Below are 21,904 nucleotides of genomic sequence, written 5' to 3'. Positions count from 1 at the left end.
CCTATGTCTGAATGTGGGTCAAGCCCTAAGACCCCATTTGGGATACTGTGTGCAGTTCTGGTCTCCCATGTTTAAGAAGGATGAATTCAAACTGGAACAGGTACAGAGAAGGGCCACTAGGATGATCCGAGGAATGGAAAACCTGCCTTATGAAAGGAGACTCAAGGAGCTTGGCTTGTTTACTTCAACCGAAAGAAGGCTGAGGGGAGACATGATTGCACTTTTTAAATATATTAGAGGGATAAATACCAGGGAGGGAGAGGAATTATTTAAGTTTAATACCAATGTGGACACAAGAACAAATGGATATAAGCTGGCTAGTAGGAAGTTTAGACTTGAGATTAGACGAAGGTTTCTAACCATTAGAGGAGTGAGGTTCTGGAACGGCCTTCCAAGGGAAGTAGTGGGGGCAAAAGATCTATCTGGTTTCAAGATTAAACTAGATGGGTTTATGAAGGGGATGGTTTGATGAGATAAGATGATCTTGGTAACTAATTGACCATTATCAGTGGTAAATAGGTCAATGGAGGGATGATAGGAGTTACTATAGAGAACTTTCTGGGTGTCTGGCTGGTGAGTCTTGCCCACATGCTCAGGGTTTAGCTGATCGCCATATTTGGGGTCGGGAAGGAATTTTCCTCCAGGGTAGATTGGCAGAGGCCCTGGAGGTTTTTCGCCTTCCTCTGTAGCATGGGGCACAGATCACAGCTGGAGGATTCTCTGCATCTTGGGGTCTTCAAAGTATTTGAAGGCTTCAATATCTGAGATATAGGTGAGAGGATTATTCTAGGAGGGGTGGGTGAGATTTTGTGGCCTGCACTGTGCAGTGGGTCAGACTAGATGATCATAATGGTCCCTTCTGACCTTAAAGTCTATGAGTCGGTTCACACAGTGGAGGAACCCACCTGTTAATTTCTCATGCGCAAAACCTTCTAGGGAGGCCCTGTGGGAACCTGGCTGCTTCTCATAACCTGTGTTAAAATACAGTGGGGGTTTGAAATTGGCTTAATTTTACTGGGCACTTAAAAAAAAAAAAAAACTGCGTAGCACGCCCTGCTCCTCCCGGCCTCAGGTCATAAGAACAGCCGTACTGGGTCAGATCAAGAATCCATCTAGCCCAGTATCCTGTCTGCTGACAGTGGCCAATGCCAGGTCTGCTCTGTTCTGCAGGGCGTGCGAGCACGGTGCGGAGTGGAGGGAGGAGTTTTTTTCAGTTCTCTTCTGAAACCTGGGCTGCTCCGTCCGCCGGGAAAGTGGGGTGTGACGTAGCAGGCAATTGGCCCACTGTGTTCACTCTGGTTTTGCATTCACGGTTTGCTTTGTTGTGCTTTATGCAAGTCCTACTGTCCTGTGCTGTTCTGGAGTAACTCTGTGTGCCTCAGTTTCCCTGGGCACTGCCACACAATCTGAATGAGGAGAAGTCTGGGCATGACTCACTGTGGACGTGTCAGTCTCCTGAGGAGCAGGTGACAGCAAATAACACCCTGGGACTGGAAGCTGGGCTGCCTGGGGGACTGTGAGCAGGGGCAGGGAGTGTGCGTTAGTTTTTTGCTGGCTGAGGGGGAAGGGAGCCTGGCTGGCGGGGGCGCAGGGGCCCAGAGCTGGGGCTTTCCCCAAGATGGGCTGTATTGGATGCTCCTGGTTCCTGTAGCAAGAAGTCTGAGCGATGCTGTGTCCCCTATGAACCAATAAACCTTCTGTTCTACTTGCCAGCTGAAAGTCCCCTCCAGCTGCAGACGGGGGTGCAGGCCCCAGTGTCTCCCCCGTGACATGGGGCGAAGGGTAGAAACTGTCCTTTTGCAAGACACACCTAGGAGAAAATGAGAACACTGAAGCTGGAGGCTGGCTGAGATGAGAGCTTTGCATGTCGTTCATTTGTATAAGAGGCACAAGTCGTCTTAGAGATTCAAAGATACACAGCGCTGGGGCCAGAGCTGCTAATGCAGAAAGTCGGTACAGTTTCATACGGGAGTTTTGGTGGCCATTGTAAGATTTGCAGAATTGGCAGCTGCTATATTGTGTACTTAGATTTCCAGAAAGCTTTTGACAAAATCCCTCACCAAAGGCTCTTAAGTAAAGTTAGTTGTTATGGGATAAGAGGGAAGGTCCTCTCGTGAATTGAGAACTGGTTAAAAGACAGGAAACACAGCGTAGGAATAAATAGCCAGTCAATTTTCAGAAAGATATAGGTATGCTCTCTCCACTCTCCTAGAACTAGAAGCGACTTCGAGAGGTCATCGAGTCCAGTCCCCTGCCCTCGTGGCAGGACCAACCTGCCACGAGGTAACTAGTGGTGTTCCCCAGAGTCCATACTGGGACCAATCTTATTCAACTTACTTATAAATGATCTGGAGGAAGAGGTGTAGACAGTGAGGTGGCAAAATTTGCAGATGATTCTAAACTGCTCAAGATAGTTAAGACCAAAGCAGATTGTGAAGGGCTTAAAAAAGATCTCGGCAAACTAAGTGATTGGGCAACAAAATAGGAAATGAAATTTAATGTTGCTATGTGTAATTGGAAGAAATAATCCCTACTGTTCATAAAACAGGTGGGGACTAATTTAGCTGTAACGACACAAGAGAGAAATCTTGGAGTCATTGTGGATAGTTCTCTGAAAATATCCACGCAGTGAGCAGCGGCAGTCAAAAAAGCAAACCGAAGGTTAGGAATCGTTAAAAAGGGGATAGAGACTAACAGAATATTTTATTGCCTTTATATGAATCCATGGTACGCCCATAGCTTGAATACTGTGCACAGATGTAGTCGCCTTCTCTCCAAAAAGATCCATTGGCTTTGGGAAAGGTTCAGAAAAGGGCAACAAAAATGTTTAGGGGTTTGGAACGGGTCCCATATGAAGAGAGATTAAAAAGACTTGGACTTTTCATCTTAGAAAAGTGGAGGCTGGGGGGGGGGGGGATATGATAGAGGTCTATAAAATCATGACTGGTGTGGAAAAAGTGAATAAGGAAAAGTTATTTACTATTCCCATAATGTAAGAACTAGGGGTCACCAGATGAAATTAATAGGTAGCAGGTTTAAAACAAAAGTAAGTTTTTCCTCACACAGAATACAGTCAACCCGTGGAACTCCTTGCCAGAGGATATTGTGAAGACTAGAACTTTATCTAGTTCTTTCTTGAACCCTATTAAATTCATGGAGCTTAGATCCATCAGTGGCTATTAGCCAGGAGGGTAAGAATGGTGTCCCTAGCCTCTGTTTGTCAGAAGTTGGGACCCTTTGATGATTCCCTGTTCTGTTCTCTCCTCCTGGAGCATCTGGCATTGGCCACTACTGGAAGACAGGACACTGGGCTAGATAGACCTTTGGTCTGCCCCAGTATGGCAGCTCCTATGTTCTAATAATCTCACTGGCTTAGAACAATTTTACTTTTAGATACCCATCAGCTCACCCATCATCCTGTGCTTGGAATCAAAAATTAAGGCTGCCAGGGTGGTGAGCAGTGACTCCCTGTCAGCTGAGCGCTTGAAGCCAGGAGAGATTCAAACGTTGCTCACATCTGGCAGCATGTGTATCTATTGGTGGTGCACATCTACACATGCCTCAGTGTACAAAAATTTATTCTGCACGGGGAAGGAAGAAATGAGAAGAAACATTTATGACGAGGTGCCCTGCTTGCATTGATTTGCCAGGCCAGCTGGGCATGCTGCTCCCATTTGCCCCTCTGGAAATCTGGTACTCACAGCTACTAGCACTTGAACACACTTTGCTGTTGTGCCTGGCTAGTGCCCCACTCTTAGATTGTCGGCTGAGGATGTGAACATTTCTTTCCTTCAAAAGTTATCCCTCCCTCCGTCCCTCCATCCTATTAGTGATCAATTCTCTTGTGGTCAGTCTGAGAGATGTAATTCTTCAAAGCTAGCCTCGCTGTTGGATCTCCAGTCTCACATGTCTCCTTTGCGGCTGGAAAACACCCATTGTGCTCAGATTTTGACCTCAAGACCCCTCCAGCCACCCCGGCCCTTTGGCTTCCTTCTTCGGCCTCCCTTGTTGGCTTTCTGGCCACGCTCAGCCAGCTCCACCCCTTAGCTCAGCTCCCCGCGGCACTGTTGCACCCTAGGCGGAAGGCTGATGTTGGACCCCTTGCTTGTGGCTTGGCTTAGCCCCGCGCCCGTCACAGAGCCGGCGAGTGAGCACGCACCTGGATCTCACCGTCGTTTTTCAGGACGGTCTCTTTGAAGACCCACACTTCCCTGCCCCTCTCCTGTTGCCGCCTTCCCGTCGCTTTAGCAGCTCTCTCGTCTCTTTGGGCGCCCTGGCCCGGCTGGAGCGCTTGGCTCAGAATTCCTCCACCTCGAGCGGATTAATCATTTTATTTATTAGGCTTACGGGCCAAATCCTGCTAAACCCGAGGCTTTGCCAGATAAACAGGCTGCTTTGCAAAGGCAGCCCGTTTGTGAAAACACAATTAGCAAACCCTGTAATCTGCACTAATTATCAGGCAACACTCTGGAGGTTCATTCCCCTCTGCTCCCGCAGGCTTTCCCTGGCCCCACTGGAAGCTGCTGGAGGAGAAGCGAGGGATGAGCTCAGGTGAAAACCCCAGAATTGCCCAGACCATGGAAGAGGCAGGAGCTGGGAGCAGGGGCCAGCCCGGAGCTTCCTTCACCATTGATTATCTGCTCTTCACTAAGGGGAAGCCGGGCAGCAGAGATCGGGCGCCTCCGACCTGCCAGCCACCGGACAGTCCTGGCTCCTCCGAAAGGAAATCGGAGGAGGAGGTACAGGAGAACCCACCTGTCCCTGGCTCTATGGACCCACTGGACAAACCCAACCAGTCTTACATCGCCCTGATTTCCACAGCTATCCTCTCCTCCCCGGAAAAGAAGCTGCTGCTCTCAGATATTTACCAGTGGATCATGGATAACTACCCCTACTTCAAAAATAAGGTGAGTTCCCTTTGTCCTGGGGCGGGAGGATGGTGTGATGGCTGACTTGGGTCCAGGGCTTCCAGTTCTCCAAACCTATCTGGCTCCAGAGTCGCTCCCGCAGGCTGCGTCTTGGCTCCGGGCATGTTCCCAAGGGGGAGCAGAGCAATTTGATAAAATGTGCCTCCGTAAACCCCTCCATCCCGCACACCCCGCCGGCTCCGAGTCTGTCGGTACGGGCGCGTGCACAGCTGAGGCTGAACTTCAAAGTACGGCGCCCCCCCCCCCTTTCTGATTTGTCGCTGGGAATTTGGGAGCCTCCTGGGGCGAGAGGTGAATTTAATTCTTCACTACAAACTTCCCCCCCCTCTGGGACTGGGACTGCGGAGATGAAGGACGGTCAGAAGAACTTTCTCTTTGAGGAAAATTTGAAAGTTCTCGTTTGCCCCAAATCAATTCAAAGCTCCTAAGGAAGCTGTAGCCTGTTGGTTGCAGCTGGGCCTCCTCTTCCTGACCTGTGGTCTGTTGAGCGCAAGGGAAGGCAGGGGAATCCTAGAATCATAGAACTCTTGAACTGGAAGGGATCTGGAGAGAGAGTGTCCAGGCCTCTGCAGGACCATGCACCGTCTAGATCACCCCTGACTAACCTGCTCTTAAATATCCCCAGAGATGGCGATTCCACAACCTCCCTAGGCGACTTATTCCAGTGTTTCACCACCCTGCCAGGGAAAGGTCACTCTCCCCTTTTGCTTCCCAGCTGCTCGGGGCAGGAGATCAGGAGACATACAGGTGAAAAGTGTTCTCTCCCCTCTGTTGCTTGGGCCACGGGGCAGGCAAGCTGGAATGCAAAGGCCTCTTTTCAGCCTGGCAGGAAAATGCAGCGGTTAGAGGCAGGTGCAGAAAGAGTTTGGACCTGGCGTGGGGTTGGGTTTAAGGTGTGTTCGAGTCAGGCGCCTTTCTGAAAACAATCGGAGGCGACTGTCCTAGGAAAGGTGACGTCCCTGGCTCCACTGAGCGATTGTGCAAACCCAGGGAGCGCTGTGACGCTGACGTGTGGGACCCGGGGGGTGTTCCTCTGCCGGGGAGAGAGCGGTTGTAGGTTCCTAGGATGGTATCGCTTCGGAGCGGAGTGGGGCGCAGGGAGCCAAGAGGAGGGGCCAACTGACCCTGCTGCTGACTTGCTGCAGGAGACATTTAAGTAACCGCAAAGGAGGCAGGACAACATTGTGCCTCTGCTGTTTTTTCCCTTTAAGATGTTACAACCAAAATCTGCTTGTTCCTGCTACAGGTCGAGGGCTAGTTTCCCCCAGAAGAATCTCTGTGGGTGGAGAGGGAGCAGGGAGTTAGCAAAGAGCGGGGAGGCTGTGAGCTGCAGCAGTTGGGAGGGGGGAAGCGGTTTGCTCCAGACCATGAGCGATCTGGTCATTCTACACTTAGTATCATAGAATCCCAGGGTTGGCAGAGCCCTCGGGAGTCAACGAGTCCAACGCCCTGCCTAAACTATCCCAGACCGGGCTCTGTCAAGCCGGGACTTAAAAACCTCGCGGGACGGAGGTTCCACCCCCTCCTTAGGGAACCCATCTCAGGGCTTCCCCACCCTCCTAGGAAAATAGTTTTTCCTAATATCCAACCTAGACCTCCCCCAGTGTAACTTGAGACCATTGCTCCATATTCTGTCCTCACTGAGACCAGCCTCTCTCCATCCTCTTTGGAACCTCCCTTCAGGAAGTCGAAGGCTGCTCTCAAATCCCCCCTCGCTCTTCGCTTCTGCAGACTAAATAAGCCCAAACCCCTCAGCCTCTCCTCGTAGGTCATGTGCTCCAGCCCCCTCATCATTTTGGTTGCCCTCCGCTGAACCCTCTCCGATGCATCCACATCCTTTCGGTAATGGGGTCCCAGAATTGGGCGCAGTACTCCAGATGTGGCCTCCCCAGAGCCGAATAAAGGGGAATAATCACTTCTCTAGATCAGCTGGCAATGCTCCGCTTAATGCACCCTAATATGTCATTAGCCTTCGTGGCTACAAGGGCACACTGTTGACTCATCTCCAGCTTCTCATCCACTGTAATCCCCAGGTCCTTTTCTGCTGAACTGCTGCTTAGCCAGTCGGGCCCCAGCCTGTAACAATGCTTGGGATTCTTCCGTCCCAAGTGCAGGACTCTGCACTTGTCCATGTCCCAATCCTCCAATTTGTCTAGGTCACTCTGGACCTGTCCCTACCCTCCAACGTACCTACCTCTCCCCCGACTTCGTGTCACCTGCAGACTTGCTGAAGGTGCAAACCATCCCCTCGTTTGCTCATTAATAAAGATCTTGAACAAACCAGTCCCAGAACTGACTCTCGGGGCAGCGAAGAGTTTGGAGCAAAGACGTCTCTGTTAAAGATTCACCATCAATCATTGGCACCTCCAAGACTTCAACACCAGGGCAGAGCAGACTGGATATTTCTACTACCGGGGGAGGGAAAACCTGCCGTTGGTCACCAGAAAGCTGCTGAAAGTGGATGGCTCAAGTCAAGTGGCTTTATTTTTTTTTTTTTCAAATCCTTTGCAGGGCCCCCTCTAGCTCAGTTTGTCCATCTGCAGAGCTTGGGGCCGTGACAGGCCGGTCGAGGGGTCCGGCGGGCGTCCGAGCTCTGGGATCCGGCGGGTTTGCTGCTGCCTGGCTCCGTGGTTTGGCCACGGCCGTTTCCTTGCCTGGGTTCCCAGCCCTGATCTCGGTTCCCGGCCTCCCCCCCTCTCGTTGCCTGTGCAGGAGAAGAGCTGGCGTAACAGCGTGCGGCACAACCTGTCCCTGAACGAGTGCTTCGTCAAGGCGGGCCGAAGCGACAACGGCAAAGGCCACTTCTGGGCCATCCACCCGGCCAACCTGGAGGACTTCTCCAAGGGCGACTACCACCGACGCCGGGCCCGCCGGCGCATCCGCAGGTGAGAGGTGGCTACTGGTGGGGGACCGCGGCCAGGCGCTCCAATTCCTAAGCCAGCTGCAGGGGAACCCCTGCTCTAATGGACCCTCTTAACCTCTAGCCTGAGCCAGCAGCTGCTGCTCCCCCTTAAGGGCTAAGACCATTAGCCCTTCGTGCTGCCCTGACTCTGACCTGGCCAGACCCACCTTGGCCTGTCACTGCAGTCTGGGCGGGCAGGGAGCCTGGTCTCCACCCCTCCTCTTCCACGGCCAGGAGCGGTCTCCCCTGCCCCCAGCCAGCTGAGGCACGTCGGCAGGGTGGTGGCGAGGCAGGCGAAGGCCGACTGAGGTCTCCTTGGCTTTGCCCAGCGCTCCAGGCCTCCTGTATTTACCTAACGGCCCCGGCGAACGAGGCCTCCACAGCAGGTCGTGGCGACTGACTGGCGGGCAGCCCCCTTCAGTTCTGCGGCTCCAGCTCTTCCGTGGGCAGGAGGACACCACGGGGGAGCGGGACTCCCGGGCCGCGTCCGGACCAGTCTCGGTGTGAGGCGCGGACGGTGGGTGTCGCGCCTGCTGGGCGCGGGCCGCTGTCTGGTTTGTGCGTATGGAGAGGCGCCCCGGTGAGCGAGGGATGATAAAGGCCCCGGGGGTGGGGGGGCAGGTGGAAATTGGGGCCTGTCCGCGAGAGACTCATTTCCATCAGTGCCCTGGGGGTGGAAGCTGCTGCAGCCGGTGGGGTGGCTGGCCCCACAGCGAAGCTGCCCAGTCCTGTCAAGGGTTGGGGGTGGCGGGAAGGGACGATCATCGGGGCGAACCAGCCGGAGGTGGATCGGTCCCTCCCGGCGCCAGCTCGCCTGAATCTGCCCCAGGCTGAGAGCGGGGGGGCCTGCGTCTGACCCTCCTCTGCTTGTCCCTTCCAGGATGGCGGTGAACCTGAGCTGCTATCACCCCTACGCCTTCTACGGACTCAGCTGCTGCCCCGCCCGCCACTGCCTGTGCTGCCCTCCCTCCGCCGGCCCCGGCCCGGCTCCGCACTGCCAGCCCGGATTCCCCCTGCTCCCTATCTACCCGCCTGCCTCCCAGCGCCACCCGCTCCTTGCCCCGGGGGCCCACAAAGCCCTGCCCCAGCAGCAGCTCAGCTGGTCCTGGCCCGGCCCCCACTTCCAGCGTCCGCTGCAGGCTCACCCGTACCTGTAGCCAGGAGAGCACTGGGCGCTGCCCCTCGCCAGCTGCCTTTGGGGCCCTTTTGAAGAGAGCGGAGGAAGGGAAACGACCTGGACCTCTCCCCCTTGCTCCCCGGGCTCCCTCTGACGCCCTGCCTTCCTGCGGGGGTTCGAGGGCAAAAGCCAAGAGGCCTACGCGCGCCTGACGGACGCCCCGTATCACCCCACTGGCCTCGAAGCAGCAAGCAGACGGGAACTCAGCCTGCCAGCCCCCCCGGGCCCTCCGCCCCGCCCTCGCCTGCCCCCCTCGGGGAGAAGTCTTCCACCGCGCACCCAAAAGCTGGGCCAGTTCTGCCTGCTGCCGCCTGGGCCTCGGGGCAGACTCTCGTCCAGAAGCTCTCGGCCCTGGCTGCTCGGGGGCCATCGGGAAAGGGCCCCCCGCAGCCTGGATGACTGGACTGTGCTGGGGGAGGGTGTTGCCCCAGTTCTGTGGGCTTGGGCCTCCATCCCCGTGGGCAGCCTGCGGAGCCAGGCCCCTGACTGAATGGACCTGGGACAGCTGCAGCACCGTGGGGCAGATAAAGCCGAGCCCCCTCCCCTCAGGGCAGCGCTCTTCCCCCTACTAGGGGCGGCAGGGTTCCCGGCCGAGGTGGCTGAGCCATTTGTAGCCGGGGCTAACAGGCGCAGGGCGTCTGCTCTGGCAGGAGAGGTGTGAGTGGGAGGAGGGAGAGCCCCCCCCTCCCTCTCTCCTCTGCGCCCCCCCCAGCCCTGCACCACGGCCCGATGTTCACAATGAAACCGTTTTCCAGCTGGGCTCTCCAATGGCTCCACGGTTCCTGCCTGTCCCCACGCTCCCTTATTTAGGGCCGGGAAGCTGGGGGAAGAATGTGGAGCCAGAAGGGACTTGGATTTCTGCCTCTGGCGCTCGCTAACCCCCAGGCCGAGGGCCCGCTGGCTGCGAGCACGGCCAGCCTGCGCGGCAGAGAGCTTCAGGGAGGGAGGAAAAACCAAAGTGGAACCTAACTGGTGCCAGGGGGGGAGAGGGGCGTACGGCTGGAAGGGAGTGGGACTGGGGGGGGGAGAGGGGCGTACGGCTGGAAGGGAGTGGGACTGGGGGGGGGAGAGGGGCGTACGGCTGGAAGGGAGTGGGGCCAGGGAGGGAGAGGGGCGTACGGCTGGAAGGGAGTGGGGCTGGAGGGGGAGGGGCGTACGGCTGGAAGGGAGTGGGGCCGGGGGGGGGGGGAGAGGGGCGTACGGCTGGAAGGGAGTGGGGCTGGGGGGGGGGGGAGAGGGGCGTACGGCTGGAAGGGAGTGGGGCCGGGGGGGGGGAGAGGGGCGTACGGCTGGAAGGGAGTGGGGCCGGGGGGGGGTCTCTAGCTGGTGATTCGCCTTCAATGTGTGACCCCCATGATAAGCTGCGACCCAGGCCAGGGTCACACGGGGGGTATGAGTCAGACCAAAGGCCCTTCTAGCCCGGGGCCCTAGTGGGAGTGAACAGACTAGGGACTCCACTCTCAGCAGGGGGGTAGTGATGGGGGGTGACTGTCTTGCTCTCCTCAGCACTGGTCTGGCCTCACAGGAGGGACCTGGCTCCAAATCATGGGGGGCGGGGGAAGGGGTGCTCCTGGCAAAGGCTGAGAGTTGTGTGTTACCTAGAATTACAGGGAGCCAGCGAGTCCGGCCCCAAGGCAGGGCCAACCCCGACTCCATCTTCCCGGCCAGGGCTTGGGCAAGCGGGGACTTAAAGACCTCGAGGGAGGGAGACTCCGCCCCCTCCCTAGGGACCCATCCCAGGGCTTCCCCACCCGCCTAGGAAAATCGTTTTTCCTAATATCCAGCCTAGCCCTGCCCCACTGCAACTTGAGACATGAGTGTGGGTCCCCCCCCGGCTGACGCTGCCCTAGCCCCACTGTTCGCCCGGGCCACTGTACCAAAGCTGGGCAGGAACTAAGTCCCGGCTGGGATGATGGAGCTGGGCTTCGGACTCTGACTCCTGGGGTCTCTTCCCGCCCTAGGATTCTACCTGGAGAGAGACCGGGGTTAGGAAACCCGGCTGCTGAGGAACGGTGCCAACGGGGCCCGTCCAGCCTTGAGAGAAACGGGTGCCACCCTTCCGCTCTGTAAAGGGCTCGTCTCAAGAGGACGGCGCTCCATCGGCCTCCGTGTCCGCAGCAGGTGGAAAGGAAGCCGGGGGCCTACTCGGCCGCAAGGGAGATTTAGGTTAGTTATTAGGAAAAACTTCTTAATGGTGACGCTCTGGAGAGGGCGCCCCGGGACGTGGTGGAATCCCCCTCGCAGGTTGGACAGGGCTGGCTCTGGGTTCCTTGGTCCTGCCTCAGCGCAGGGGGCAGGACTTGCTGACGGCTGGAGATCCTGGCCACCCCTCCATTTCTACAACTCTTCCTGGGCCGGTCACTGCCCGCCTGGGCCCAGCGCTGGGCCGCAGGGCCCGATCCCCAACGGACGAGCGGGGACCTTGCCGGCGCTGTTAGGGGACTTGGATGTGGCATTTTGCTTTGAACCAGGGAGTAAAGTTCCACTTCTGCCTTGCACTGTGTCTTGTTGGGTTTGGGGGGGGGGGGGCTTGCCTGTGACCCCCACCCTCCTCTGATCCGCCAAGGGTTGGGAACGGCGTTCGGGCTGGTTTCTTTGAAGGGGAAGGTCTCTCCTGCCATCCATGCAGCACCAAGTGTTTGCCGACACGGCTCCACGTTCTACTGGAACGAAACCAGCGAACTGCCCGTGTGTGGACACACACCCCCGCCCCGCTCCCGGCACCTTGTATTAAAGCACCAGCCAAGCAGCGGTAGGATAGTCTGTCCCTTGGCATGGGCAGGGCGATAACCCCTCTGGGAACGGCCACTTCCTTCCCGGAGGGTGCACATGTGGTCTCCCCCCATTACCACTTACACATATGGGGCTTAACGCCGCCACCATGCCTGCGGGGGAGGGGAGCGCAGCACGCTGATTGGAAATTCATTTGACTGATTGAATAAGCCTCCATTTTTATTTAAGAGCAACCCTGCCCTAATTTCCCCCGGCTAATTGTTCCTGACGCCCTTAATGAAAATCGCAGCTCCCAGGCAGTAAGTGGCATTAGCAGCCTGGCTAAGCAAGACGACTTTGCTGTTTTAATCCCGGGCGCTAAGCCCCCCAAATCTTATAGCGGCCTCGAAAAATAGGAAGCTTATGACACAAACTAATCTTTCCACAGGGCCCGTGCCCTTTGGAGTGAGGCTGCGGGGGGCAACGCTGCTCAGCCCCTGGGGCAACGGTAAATGGGTTGTAGGGGCAGGTTGGGGGTTGAAATTCTCTTTTTAAATGTCCTTCCACCAAGGCTTTCAGCAACCCGTCACCTGCCCCTTTGCTGAGCTGATTTTCCCATGGCACCTCCTGCAAGACCCCCATCGGCCATTTCCCAGCGAGCTGGAGGGGTAGCCGCTGTCTTGCCCTGCCTGGTTTCAGAGGGGTAGCCGTGTTAGCCTGTAACCGAAAAAAAACTTTAGAAACATCGAACACGGTAAGTGGTGCAGCAAGATTATTTGCTGGGGGGTTTTTTAGGTTGTGACCTGTTTGCACCATCCTGTGCCCTTCCTGGGAACAAGGAAGGGCGATTTCCTAGCTCAGCTCCCTTGCCCCTGCCTCCAGGGGCGCTGGCTTGAATGGGAAACCTCTAGCAGAGGAAATGTGTCTCTTGGCAGGGGGAAGGTGGGTGGGGCGGTGACGTGGAGGCAGGGGGAGGGACCTGCCTCCTGGCCGCGCTATGCTAAAGCAGTTGCAATGGCTGTGTATTTAACTAGCGGGGTATGCTGGATTCCCCTCCCCGACGGCCCCGCTACTGAGCTCGCTAGTACGGGCTCTGCAGAGGGAGGCCGGACGAGTGGGCTGGTCCCCACGTTCGGGGCTTTGTGTAGCTGCAGCTCTGCCTGCCTCTCCTTTGCCCCCCGGGAAAAAATGTCTGAGTTTTCCCGCGGGTCATCCCAGCTCCCAGGCTGGGGGCTAGTTTTGTTCTCCACAGAAAGGCCCCTAAGTCCTCTCCCAGCAGGCTCCCCAAGAGGAGGGAGCTGGCGCCCAAGCATGGGGAGGGGGCGCTTACAGCAAAGGCTGAGAATCGTCGCTTTTCCCTGGTTGCCACCTGTGGGAAATGAGTTTGGGTTTCAATCCCCCCCCGCCGCCCGTGGGCAATACAGTGACACGTGCCGAATTAGTCACTCGACTGATCCAGGCCTTCCCAAGCCACCCAGCTGCAGCCACGCCAGGGCCCCCTGCGGCGCAGCCCGCCCTGCCACCTGCCGCCCTTGTAACGTGGCGTTCTGTCTGGGGGGGATGTGGGGGCGGGTGCAGCACCAGGGTAGCCTGGCTCTAAGCTGCTGGCAGCAGAGGGGTGCGAAGGGGATTCTCCCAATGCTGCGGGGGACAGGCCCAGAGCTGCTCTTCTACCCCTCCCGGAGCTGTCCCTGCTTCCCCCAGTGGGGAGACCGGTCATCAGAGCCCCTACCTGGGCCTGTTGCCCCTGGCTGGGATTCTAGCCCCCCCCCTTTCGGCTGATCAAACCCCTTGCCTGGAAGCTCTTGAAGGAGCAGCCTATGCGGCGTGCGGGGGCAGCTGCAAGGCTCAAACCATTTGGTAAACCGAGGCAGCTGGCAGGGCCAAACCAGTTCCCCCGTATGGGCAGGAACATGGGATGGGGCAGGGTGTCCCACACTGTGTCCAGGGAAGCTGGGGCCTGGCTCATCCCTGCAGGACAAATGCCCGGTCGTATAACTGTCCCTTTCCAGCCACTGCCCTGCCAGACCGGGATGGGCAAGGAGAGCTTTTGGCTACAGAAGGGGGAGGTGTTTAGGGGTCTGTCTATCTCCCGCCAACCGCCAGCATGGGCAGGACTCCCTGGGGTCTGGCAGTGCAAGAAAGCACCTTCCCGTTCAAACCCCAACCCTTCCAGGATGCAGGTTACTAGCAGCGTCGCAGGGGAAACTGAGGCAGCCCGTGGGACAGTGACTTAGCTAAGGTCAGTGGCAGAGCTCAGGCAGTGGAGATGGGGTAGAGTGGCTGCAATTGTTGGGGGGGGTATTGCTCCTGGTAACGAGCCAGCCCCTCACTCCTCTGGCCTAGCCCTGCATTTGCACGGCCGCCAGCTTCTTAACATCTGAGCCCTCCAGGAGGAAGCCTCCTGACCGGGGCGTAAGGTCCATGACTGGCCCTGGGAGTGCTGAGTTCGAATCCCAGCGCTGGATTCCTTGAGCCATTTGTTCCCCCGCTAGCCCCCTTTAGGCAGAATCCCACAGGGCAGGGCTGAGCTGGCCTCACTCCTCCAATGGCTTTAGGCACCTAACTCCCCTTGGTTTAGGTTTCGGTGCCTTCATACCCTTGAGGATGTGGGGCGAAGTGACCTACCCAGGGTCACTCGGGGAGTCGGTAGCAAAGAGACTTAAACCTGGCGTTCCTGAGTCCTGAGCTGGCACCAAACCCTCAGGCCCGGTCTTTTCTGGCCGTGCCCCTTCGCGGTGCGTCGGCGGGTCTCTGTCACAAGCCCCGGGAGCCAGCGTGCTGCGGAGGGAATGGACCAGGGGCCAGGGCTTTTGTAGAGGGGTGAACGTGAGTGCCAGGCCTTACCGGCCCACTGGGGTTCTTGGCCACGGGAGGGGCAGCTCAGATTCCTCAGCCAGTCCTTCATGACTGCTGCTGCCGCAGCACCCAAAAGCCGGGTCCAGAGGTGCCGGGGCTCAGCCCTGGCAAGTCCTGGCAGAAATTCGGCGCTGCCTGTGCAAGGCCAGGCAAGTGAGTGAGGGGCCAGCTGAGCTCTGCTGCCGTCCTGTCCGGGGCGAGGGCGTTTCATCGCCATTGGCCGCACCAAAAACCCAACGCCGCATTGAGCTGCGGGGACAGGGCTCGCTCTGTGCCAACCCGCAGCTGGCTCGTGACAAAAGGGCAGCCGGAGAGCTGGGTCGTGTGCCTCACTCCACCACTGACTTGCCGCAGGGCCTTGGCCATGTCACCCTGCCACTTGCTGCCTCAGTTTCCCCTTCTGCACTATGACGCCCATGATCCTGAGCCACCTCCCAGTAGGGGTGGGGGAGGGTCACTTCCTTAGCACACCATGTCCACCCAGCGTGCTCAGGAACAGTCGTGGCTGCCCAGCTGTGTTTTGAAGGAGGGGATGGGGGCTCGGGTGGGGGGGGGGGGGGGAAGCCGGGGGTTAGGCTTGCCAGATACTTTCACAAAAAATACCTAACATGGTGGGGGAAAAATTGGCTGGGGAGGGGGAATAACGGGGGACCAAAGTTGTTGAGAAAGAAAAAAAAAACTGCACCAAAAACGTGTCAGTGTGCCTTTACGTCGCCATGCTCCCTGCCCCCGCACCCCACCCGCAGCAGATGCGGCAGGGGAAGAATGTCCCAAGCGGCCTTCCATCCACGAAAAACCGGGCCAATACTGGGCCAACTGGCAACGCTGGGGCGGGTGTGTGTGGAGGGGGGGCAGGGGATGATCACGGCTGAGCGTAGCACTGGCTTAGATTAACTATGGCCTAGCAGCGCCCCCCGCAGTGTGGGGCAGCCACTGCACCGGCTACTGAAAAGCAGCTGGCTCTGGGGTGGGGCCCGACTGCTGCGCCCAGCATTGAGCAAGGCTGGATTTGGCAGGGTGCTGGGCGTGGCGTGAGCCGGAACGTTCCTCCCTCAGGAAAGGCCTCACCTCGTGGCAGGTGGGGGAGGGGAGCTCTGCTGTTCCACGGGCAGGGGGTGGCAGGCAGGACGTGTTACCCAATCCCACCTGTGGCTCTGGGCCTTCGGCCCGGATTATTTGTAGCTACAGTGATGTAAGCGTGCCAGAGCTGTTCCCCCCTCCCTCCAGGCACTGGCAGGGCCTGTCCCACGGCCAGGGGTGAGAACCAGCAGACAGAGCCCTCTAGTGCCAGCAAAATGCAGCCAGCTCTGGGGGGTGGCTGCTGGTCTCGGTAGGTTGCACAGGTTCAATCCCAACACCCTAAACTGCAGGCAGCCCTGGTTAGCTGGTGGAGGCTGGGCTGGGTGAGCAAGTCCCTGCCCCCCACTGCTGCGCTGAATTGGCCTGGGGGGGGCATTGGGGGAGAGGAGCTGGACAGTGTCAGGCACAGGGATGCCCCCGGTCTGCAGGGGCGCTGAGGCCGGTGCTGTGTCCCTGGAGAGAGGGCAGATGCAGCAAGGGAGCTGCAGGGCTGGGCTTCGTCAGTGTGCGTATGGGGGGGGAGTCGGCCAGGTCAGTGTCCCCCCCTAGAACTGAGGGGCAGCTTGGGGGGGCCACCAGACGGGCACGTTACCGCTGCTCCCTGAGGTAAGGCGCTCGCGCCAGCTGATCCCGGGCCCGCCCCTGCGAGCGGGGCCTGCGGCCTGAGCCCGAGCGTCAGGGCTAATGGAGCCGAGGGGGTTGCAGGGCCCTTGGCAGAGGCAGGGAGCGGCCAGGCCGGTGCCGGAGGCCCAGCAGGACTCACCCTTGGGGGCGCGTCGCCTGTCACAGGGCGGCAGGGCACTCAAAGGCCCGTTCCCCCCGCCCAGCTCGCCTCGGGCGATGCCAAAACTTGGCCAGCCGGCACGAGCGGGCAGCCTGGGCGGGGTTCCGCCCGCCCCCCCGTCTGACAGGGACTGGGCGTGTGGGCAGGGGCTGGAGCAGGGGGGCAGGACTCCTGGGTTCTGCCCCAGGCGGAGGCCAGGGGGGCATGTCCGCCCGGGATGAGCACAGAGGCCTGAACATTCCCATCCTGGGAATCAGTGAAATGGAGCCGGCTTGGGGCGGCTTTACAGCCCGTGGGCTCGCTCTCCTCCCCACGGCTGGCTGCACTGGGCCACGGGGTCCCTCCCTCCCTCCCCCCACCAGCTGCCTTTCTCGGACAGACCCCTCTGCGGATGGCCCACGCGTTAAGACGCGGCCATCTGCTCCCGCGTTCCCGCTGGGTGACAGGCTGGCCCGGGCTAAGCAGCGGGCCCGGCCCAGCGCCTTAACGGGCTGCGCAGGGGGGCATTAGCCGCCGCTCAGCAGTAAGCTGAGCAAAATGAGGATTACGCTCGGGCGCTGCGTTTCTAGCCAGGCGTCAGCCCCATCAAATCGCACTTCTTGCCAGCACCGGCAAGCGGCTTAGCGCGCTGAGAGCCGGGGAAGCTCCTTTAAGACAATAAGCAAAGATGGGCCACATTGTGTCACCCAATAAATAATCAAGAGGCAGGGGTGAGGTGAATCCCCCCCCCCCCCCCCCCCACACACACTGTTCCAGCCAGCCAGATCCATCAGCTGCGCAGGGCCCGGCTGGGTTAATTCCACCTCCTGCCACCAGGAGTCACTGCAGAGCAAGGGGGGGGCAAAAGCAAACAGCCGGCAGGGGGGAGCTGCCCGAGAGCCAGTTTATCCCAGCAGGGGGCAGCAGCGGCTCGAAGCAACCAGCCCCCTTGCCCTGTAGGAGGCGCTGTCAGCAACAGTGCAGGTGGCCGGAGACTCCTGGCTACTCCAGGACGAGCCTCTCCCAGCAGCGGGGGACGGGCCCTTTCTTCAGGCCTGCTCAGGTGTCCTGACTTTTTTGGCCAAGAAGGGCCTGGGTCCCGTTTGCTCTTGCTCCTCTGTGAACAGCACAAAGGCCCCATTGGCCGGAGCAGGGCTTGTGCCCCCTAGAGAGGCGATGCCGGGCGATTTGGGCGGGGGGCTTGGCCTGGAACGCAGCCCTCCGGAGCCCTGATCCCAGCACCCGCCAGCCCTGTAGGTCCCTCCCCGCTCCTGCTGGGATGGTGAGTGGTAGCAGTGCCCCCGCCTCCCTCTCTGGGGGGAGGGGAGGCAGAGCGAGCTGTGGTGCAGCGGGAACGGGGTCTGTGGCATTTGATTTCCACAGTTCCCCTGCCCACCCGGGGGCAGAGGCTCAGCGGTGGGTTTGCAAAGCGGATTTCCCCGGTCTCTGCCTCTTCGAGCAAGGGCTGCTGTGGGTGCAACGTCCGTGAAGAAGCTTCCAGCAGGAGGCGCTGCAGAGCACTGGTGGGGGTGGTGCAGGCTCCCAGCAGGAGGCGCTGCAGAGCACTGGTGGGGGTCTGGTTCCCAGCAGGAGGCGCTGCAGAGCACTGGGGGGGCGGTGGTGCGGGCTCCCAGCAGGAGGCGCTGCAGAGCACTGGGGGGGGGGGTGCGGGCTCCCAGCAGGAGGCGCTGCAGAGCACTGGGGGGGGGGGGTGCGGGCTCCCAGCAGGAGGCGCTGCAGAGCACTGGGGGGGGGGGGTGCGGGCTCCCAGCAGGAGGCGCTGCAGAGCACTGGGGGGGGGGGTGCAGGCTCCCAGCAGGAGGCGCTGCAGAGCACTGGGGGGGGGGGGTGCGGGCTCCCAGCAGGAGGCGCTGCAGAGCACTGGGGGGGCGGTGGTGCGGGCTCCCAGCAGGAGGCGCTGCAGAGCACTGGTGGGGGTGGTGCAGGCTCCCAGCAGGAGGCGCTGCAGAGCACTGGGGGGGGGGGTGCAGGCTCCCAGCAGGAGGCGCTGCAGAGCACTGGGGGGGGGGTGGTGCGGGCTCCCAGCAGGAGGCGCTGCAGAGCACTGGGGGGGGGGGTGCGGGCTCCCAGCAGGAGGCGCTGCAGAGCACTGTGGGGGGGTGCAGGCTCCCAGCAGGAGGCGCTGCAGAGCACTGGGGGGGGGGGGGTGCGGGCTCCCAGCAGGAGGCGCTGCAGAGCACTGGGGGGGGGGTGCGGGCTCCCAGCAGGAGGCGCTGCAGAGCACTGGGGGGGGGGCAGGCTCCCAGCAGGAGGCGCTGCAGAGCACTGTGGGGGGGTGCAGGCTCCCAGCAGGAGGCGCTGGGGGGGGGGGGGTGCGGGCTCCCAGCAGGAGGCGCTGCAGAGCACTGTGGGGGGGTGCAGGCTCCCAGCAGGAGGCGCTGCAGAGCACTGGGGGGGGGGGGGTGCGGGCTCCCAGCAGGAGGCGCTGCAGAGCACTGTGGGGGGGTGCAGGCTCCCAGCAGGAGGCGCTGCAGAACAGTGGCGGGGCGGGGGGCGGGCTCCAGCAGGAGGCGCTGTGCATGCGCCGGTTCTACAGGGAACGCTCAGGTCCCCCTCGTGCTCGCCTTTCCCAGCAAGACAGGCCTGCCCCACGGGCCGTGCGTGCAGGATTCCAGCAGGCGCTGGCCACGAAAGCGTCAGCCACGAAGCCCCGCGCAGGGAGCGAACGCAAACGGTCCGGCGGGAATGAGAGCCCGACACACGAAGCGGCGCAGAGGCCGGCACTCAGAGAGCACCGGACCCTGTCGCCGTTCCAGTTCAACATGCGGAAAGGAACGTCCCCGCGACTTTGGGTTGCAGCAGCCGCCCCGAGCCTCTGTCACTTGTAAAAGAGACACGGGGCCCAGCCTACAGCCCACGGTGACACCTGCATCAGCCTGGCCCTGCGTCTCAGCCCCCTTAACTGAGCAGAGCTCTCAGGGCCGTGGGTCGGTAATGACAGGGGTTCGCGGATGCACAGCGAGGTCCTCGGCACGGCCGCGAAGGGAGGGGCGCTCCCCTGCCTAGCCCACCCTGCCGTGGGGAGCAGGGCGAGGAGGAGAGCAGCCAATTCTAGGCCTGGGTGGACAAGTGGGGCAGGGCTGAGTCGCTGCGGCAGCCTCCGCGGGGTCATTGTCAGTTCCAGCAGACGATGGGCAGGGGTGACGCCTGTCGTGATGTGGGCTGGCTGGTTGCAAGGTGTCGCTGGGCCCGGTGGGTGAGGTCGCCTCTTTGATTGGACCAGCTTTTGGTGTGTGTGTGTGTGGGGGGGGAAGTGCCACGCTTTCCACCTGGCCCAGCTCTGGGGCGAGCGCGACTGCTTGGCTTTTCTCCGTCGGGCCCAGACAAATATGACCTCGCCCAGCTTGGCGGCTGGGTTTGAAACGAGTCTTTGCTTGGGCGCAGTTTTGCTTTGCTGCTAGATCCTGGGCACAGGTGCTTTGATTGTTCTGGGGCGGGGATGGAAGCCGGTTGCTTGGTTGATTTTTCTTCTAGGGCAGGTGGGGAGGGGAATTCCAGCCTGCTTCAGAACCAAAGTGCTTTAAGACAAATAGATCCACCCCAGGAAGGTGACCCTGAAAACACTCGCTTCCTCAGCAGCCCATATGATGGATGACTAAAGGCAAAAACCAAACGGATGCACGTAGTGAGGCACATCCAGTCTGTCCCTTAGCCAGGATGTCAAATATCTGATTGCCAACCCTCCCCATCCCCCAAACAGGCTCCCGGCTGCTGGCTTCTATTTTCAAACCCTGACTTCAGTTCCAAGTTGTTCCTGCAGAAGGACACGGGCTTCATCTTGGGGCAGGTGCCCTGGAAGCGGGGTGCTTTGTAGCTGCTCAGGAGAGAGCCCAGTGCTGCCCAGCTGATTAGCAGAGTGCTCACCGCTTGGCTTTTATTTGTACGGGTGGTGCACATTTGCACATGCCTTGGTGCATGTAACAAAATTTATTCTGCACGCGGAGGGAGAAAATCCGCACATGGGTGGAAAAGATTAGTGAGAACATTGTCTTGGGGGCTTGTCTTGGGGGCTTGGCTAGGAACAGACTGACAGGGATCCTCAGGGGTCTCCGTCATTTGGAATTGCAGGTGGGCTAGTTGGGCCAAATCCGCAAGGGAACAATTAATTCGATGCAGGGGGTAACTCACTCCTGGTGGAGGTGTCTCCCAGCAGCTAATACCAGGCAGAACAGATCTGGGCTGAGGGCGTTTGCCCTGATGCGGGGGGCAGAGGGTGAATAATCCCACCCTTCTGCAAATCTATTGGCGTGGTTGGGGCCCTGCGCTTGCTACGGCCTCGTCTGTGCTGGCAAAAGCCGATCGATCCACTGCGGCGAGACACTGCCCAGCCAGGATGGGCTCAAAGCAGGTTCCAAAGCCCTGAGCTTCAGCTGCTGAGGCTGGGGGCTGGTTTGGGGGAATTGGCCAGGCCTTGCACGTGCTGCTTGCCTTAAGCCCAGCGGGCGCCAAGCAGAAACTCAAGTGGGGCCGAAGAGCTTGGAGCTATTTTGTGGCTCGGCCGGGCAGCATGGGAGCAACGTGCCTCTCTCCAATCCCAGGACTCCCAAAGGGTCCGGTTCTGACTCTGCGCCAGGCTCCTGACCTGCCTCCAGCTGGGCTTGGGAACGGGCTGTGTTGCCAGCACCGGGCCTGGCCTGAGATCCAGGGGAGGACGCCGACAGCAGTGCCGGGATGGGGAGAAGCCGCACAGGCCCCCGGCTTCCCAGCACAGCTTGTTTTCACAGTGCAGACCCAGGGCCGTACACCAGCATCGCCCAGCTGAGCTATGGGGATTGATGGCAGCTGTGGATTGCGCCTCCGCCCCCTCCACCAGCCTTGGGGCCTCACCTGCCGTGGTCTGAGAGACCCACCAGCGTTGCTCAGCGGGACCCACGGGAAGACCTTAGGCTTGGCCTCCTCCGCTCTCCACTCCAGATCCGCGTGTAAGGTGAATGGGATCAGCTCCCTGGTGCACGTGGCGCTGGCCCAGAAGGAGCGTCCGACGTGGCTGGTTGCAGCAGAGCAAGTCCCAAGCCCAGCGGCAAAGCGCCCAGCAAACAGGGCCTGGTGCCAGCTGTCAAAGAGCCAGTAGCCAACGCGCGGGGGGCTGGATGCAGGGAACTGAGGGAGCAAAGGCCCCACCCAAAGATTCCCCTGCCCTCCTTCTGCCAACCACCGTGCCCTCCCCAGGCGAACGCCCTATCCTCTAGGCCACGCCAGAACCCACCCCACCTCCTTAACTTCAGGGCCTCCCTTATCCTTCCTTCCGCCTGCCTCTCCCCCATCCTTCCACCCACCTCTCCCTCCCTCCCCCCCAAGGTAGGGTTGCCAGAGACTTTCACAAAAAATGCTGAACATGGCAGGGAAAAAATTGAGCAAAAAAAAAAGGGGGGGACCAAAGTTGTTGAGCAAAAAAAAAGACCCCTGCACAAAAAAAAAAAAAGAGAGTCACTGCGCCTTTAAATTCCCATGCTCCCCGCTCC

The 21,904-nt window shown here is 59.7% G+C and overlaps 1 protein-coding gene across 1 annotated transcript; it reads left to right on the top strand.

Annotated features, from left to right (window-relative positions):
- Window positions 1-4,479: 4,479 nt before the first annotated feature.
- LOC149520891 (uncharacterized) lies at window positions 4,480-9,494 on the top strand. Its single transcript, XM_089775027.1, has 3 exons — window positions 4,480-4,907; window positions 7,641-7,813; window positions 8,711-9,494. The coding sequence occupies exons 1-3, from the start codon at window positions 4,542-4,544 to the stop codon at window positions 8,985-8,987; spliced, it is 816 nt and encodes a 271-aa protein (XP_089631153.1). The 5' UTR covers window positions 4,480-4,541; the 3' UTR covers window positions 8,988-9,494.
- The last annotated feature ends 12,410 nt before the right edge of the window (window positions 9,495-21,904 follow it).

The sequence above is a fragment of the Pelodiscus sinensis genome, chromosome 32 (genome assembly GCF_052426305.1).
Source record: "Pelodiscus sinensis isolate ZL-2025 chromosome 32, ASM5242630v1, whole genome shotgun sequence".
Classification (NCBI taxonomy): Eukaryota; Metazoa; Chordata; order Testudines; family Trionychidae; genus Pelodiscus; species Pelodiscus sinensis.
Note: the sequence above shows the minus strand (reverse complement) of the source record. Positions and strands in the feature narration are given on the sequence as shown.

Coding starts and splice junctions, on each gene's coding strand:
- LOC149520891 (XM_089775027.1), top strand. CDS start 4,542: ATGAGCTCAGGTGAAAACCCCAGAATTGCCCAGACCATGGAAGAGGCA. Junction 4,908..7,640: donor ACCCCTACTTCAAAAATAAG/GTGAGTTCCCTT, acceptor TTGCCTGTGCAG/GAGAAGAGCTGGCGTAACAG. Junction 7,814..8,710: donor GCCCGCCGGCGCATCCGCAG/GTGAGAGGTGGC, acceptor TGTCCCTTCCAG/GATGGCGGTGAACCTGAGCT.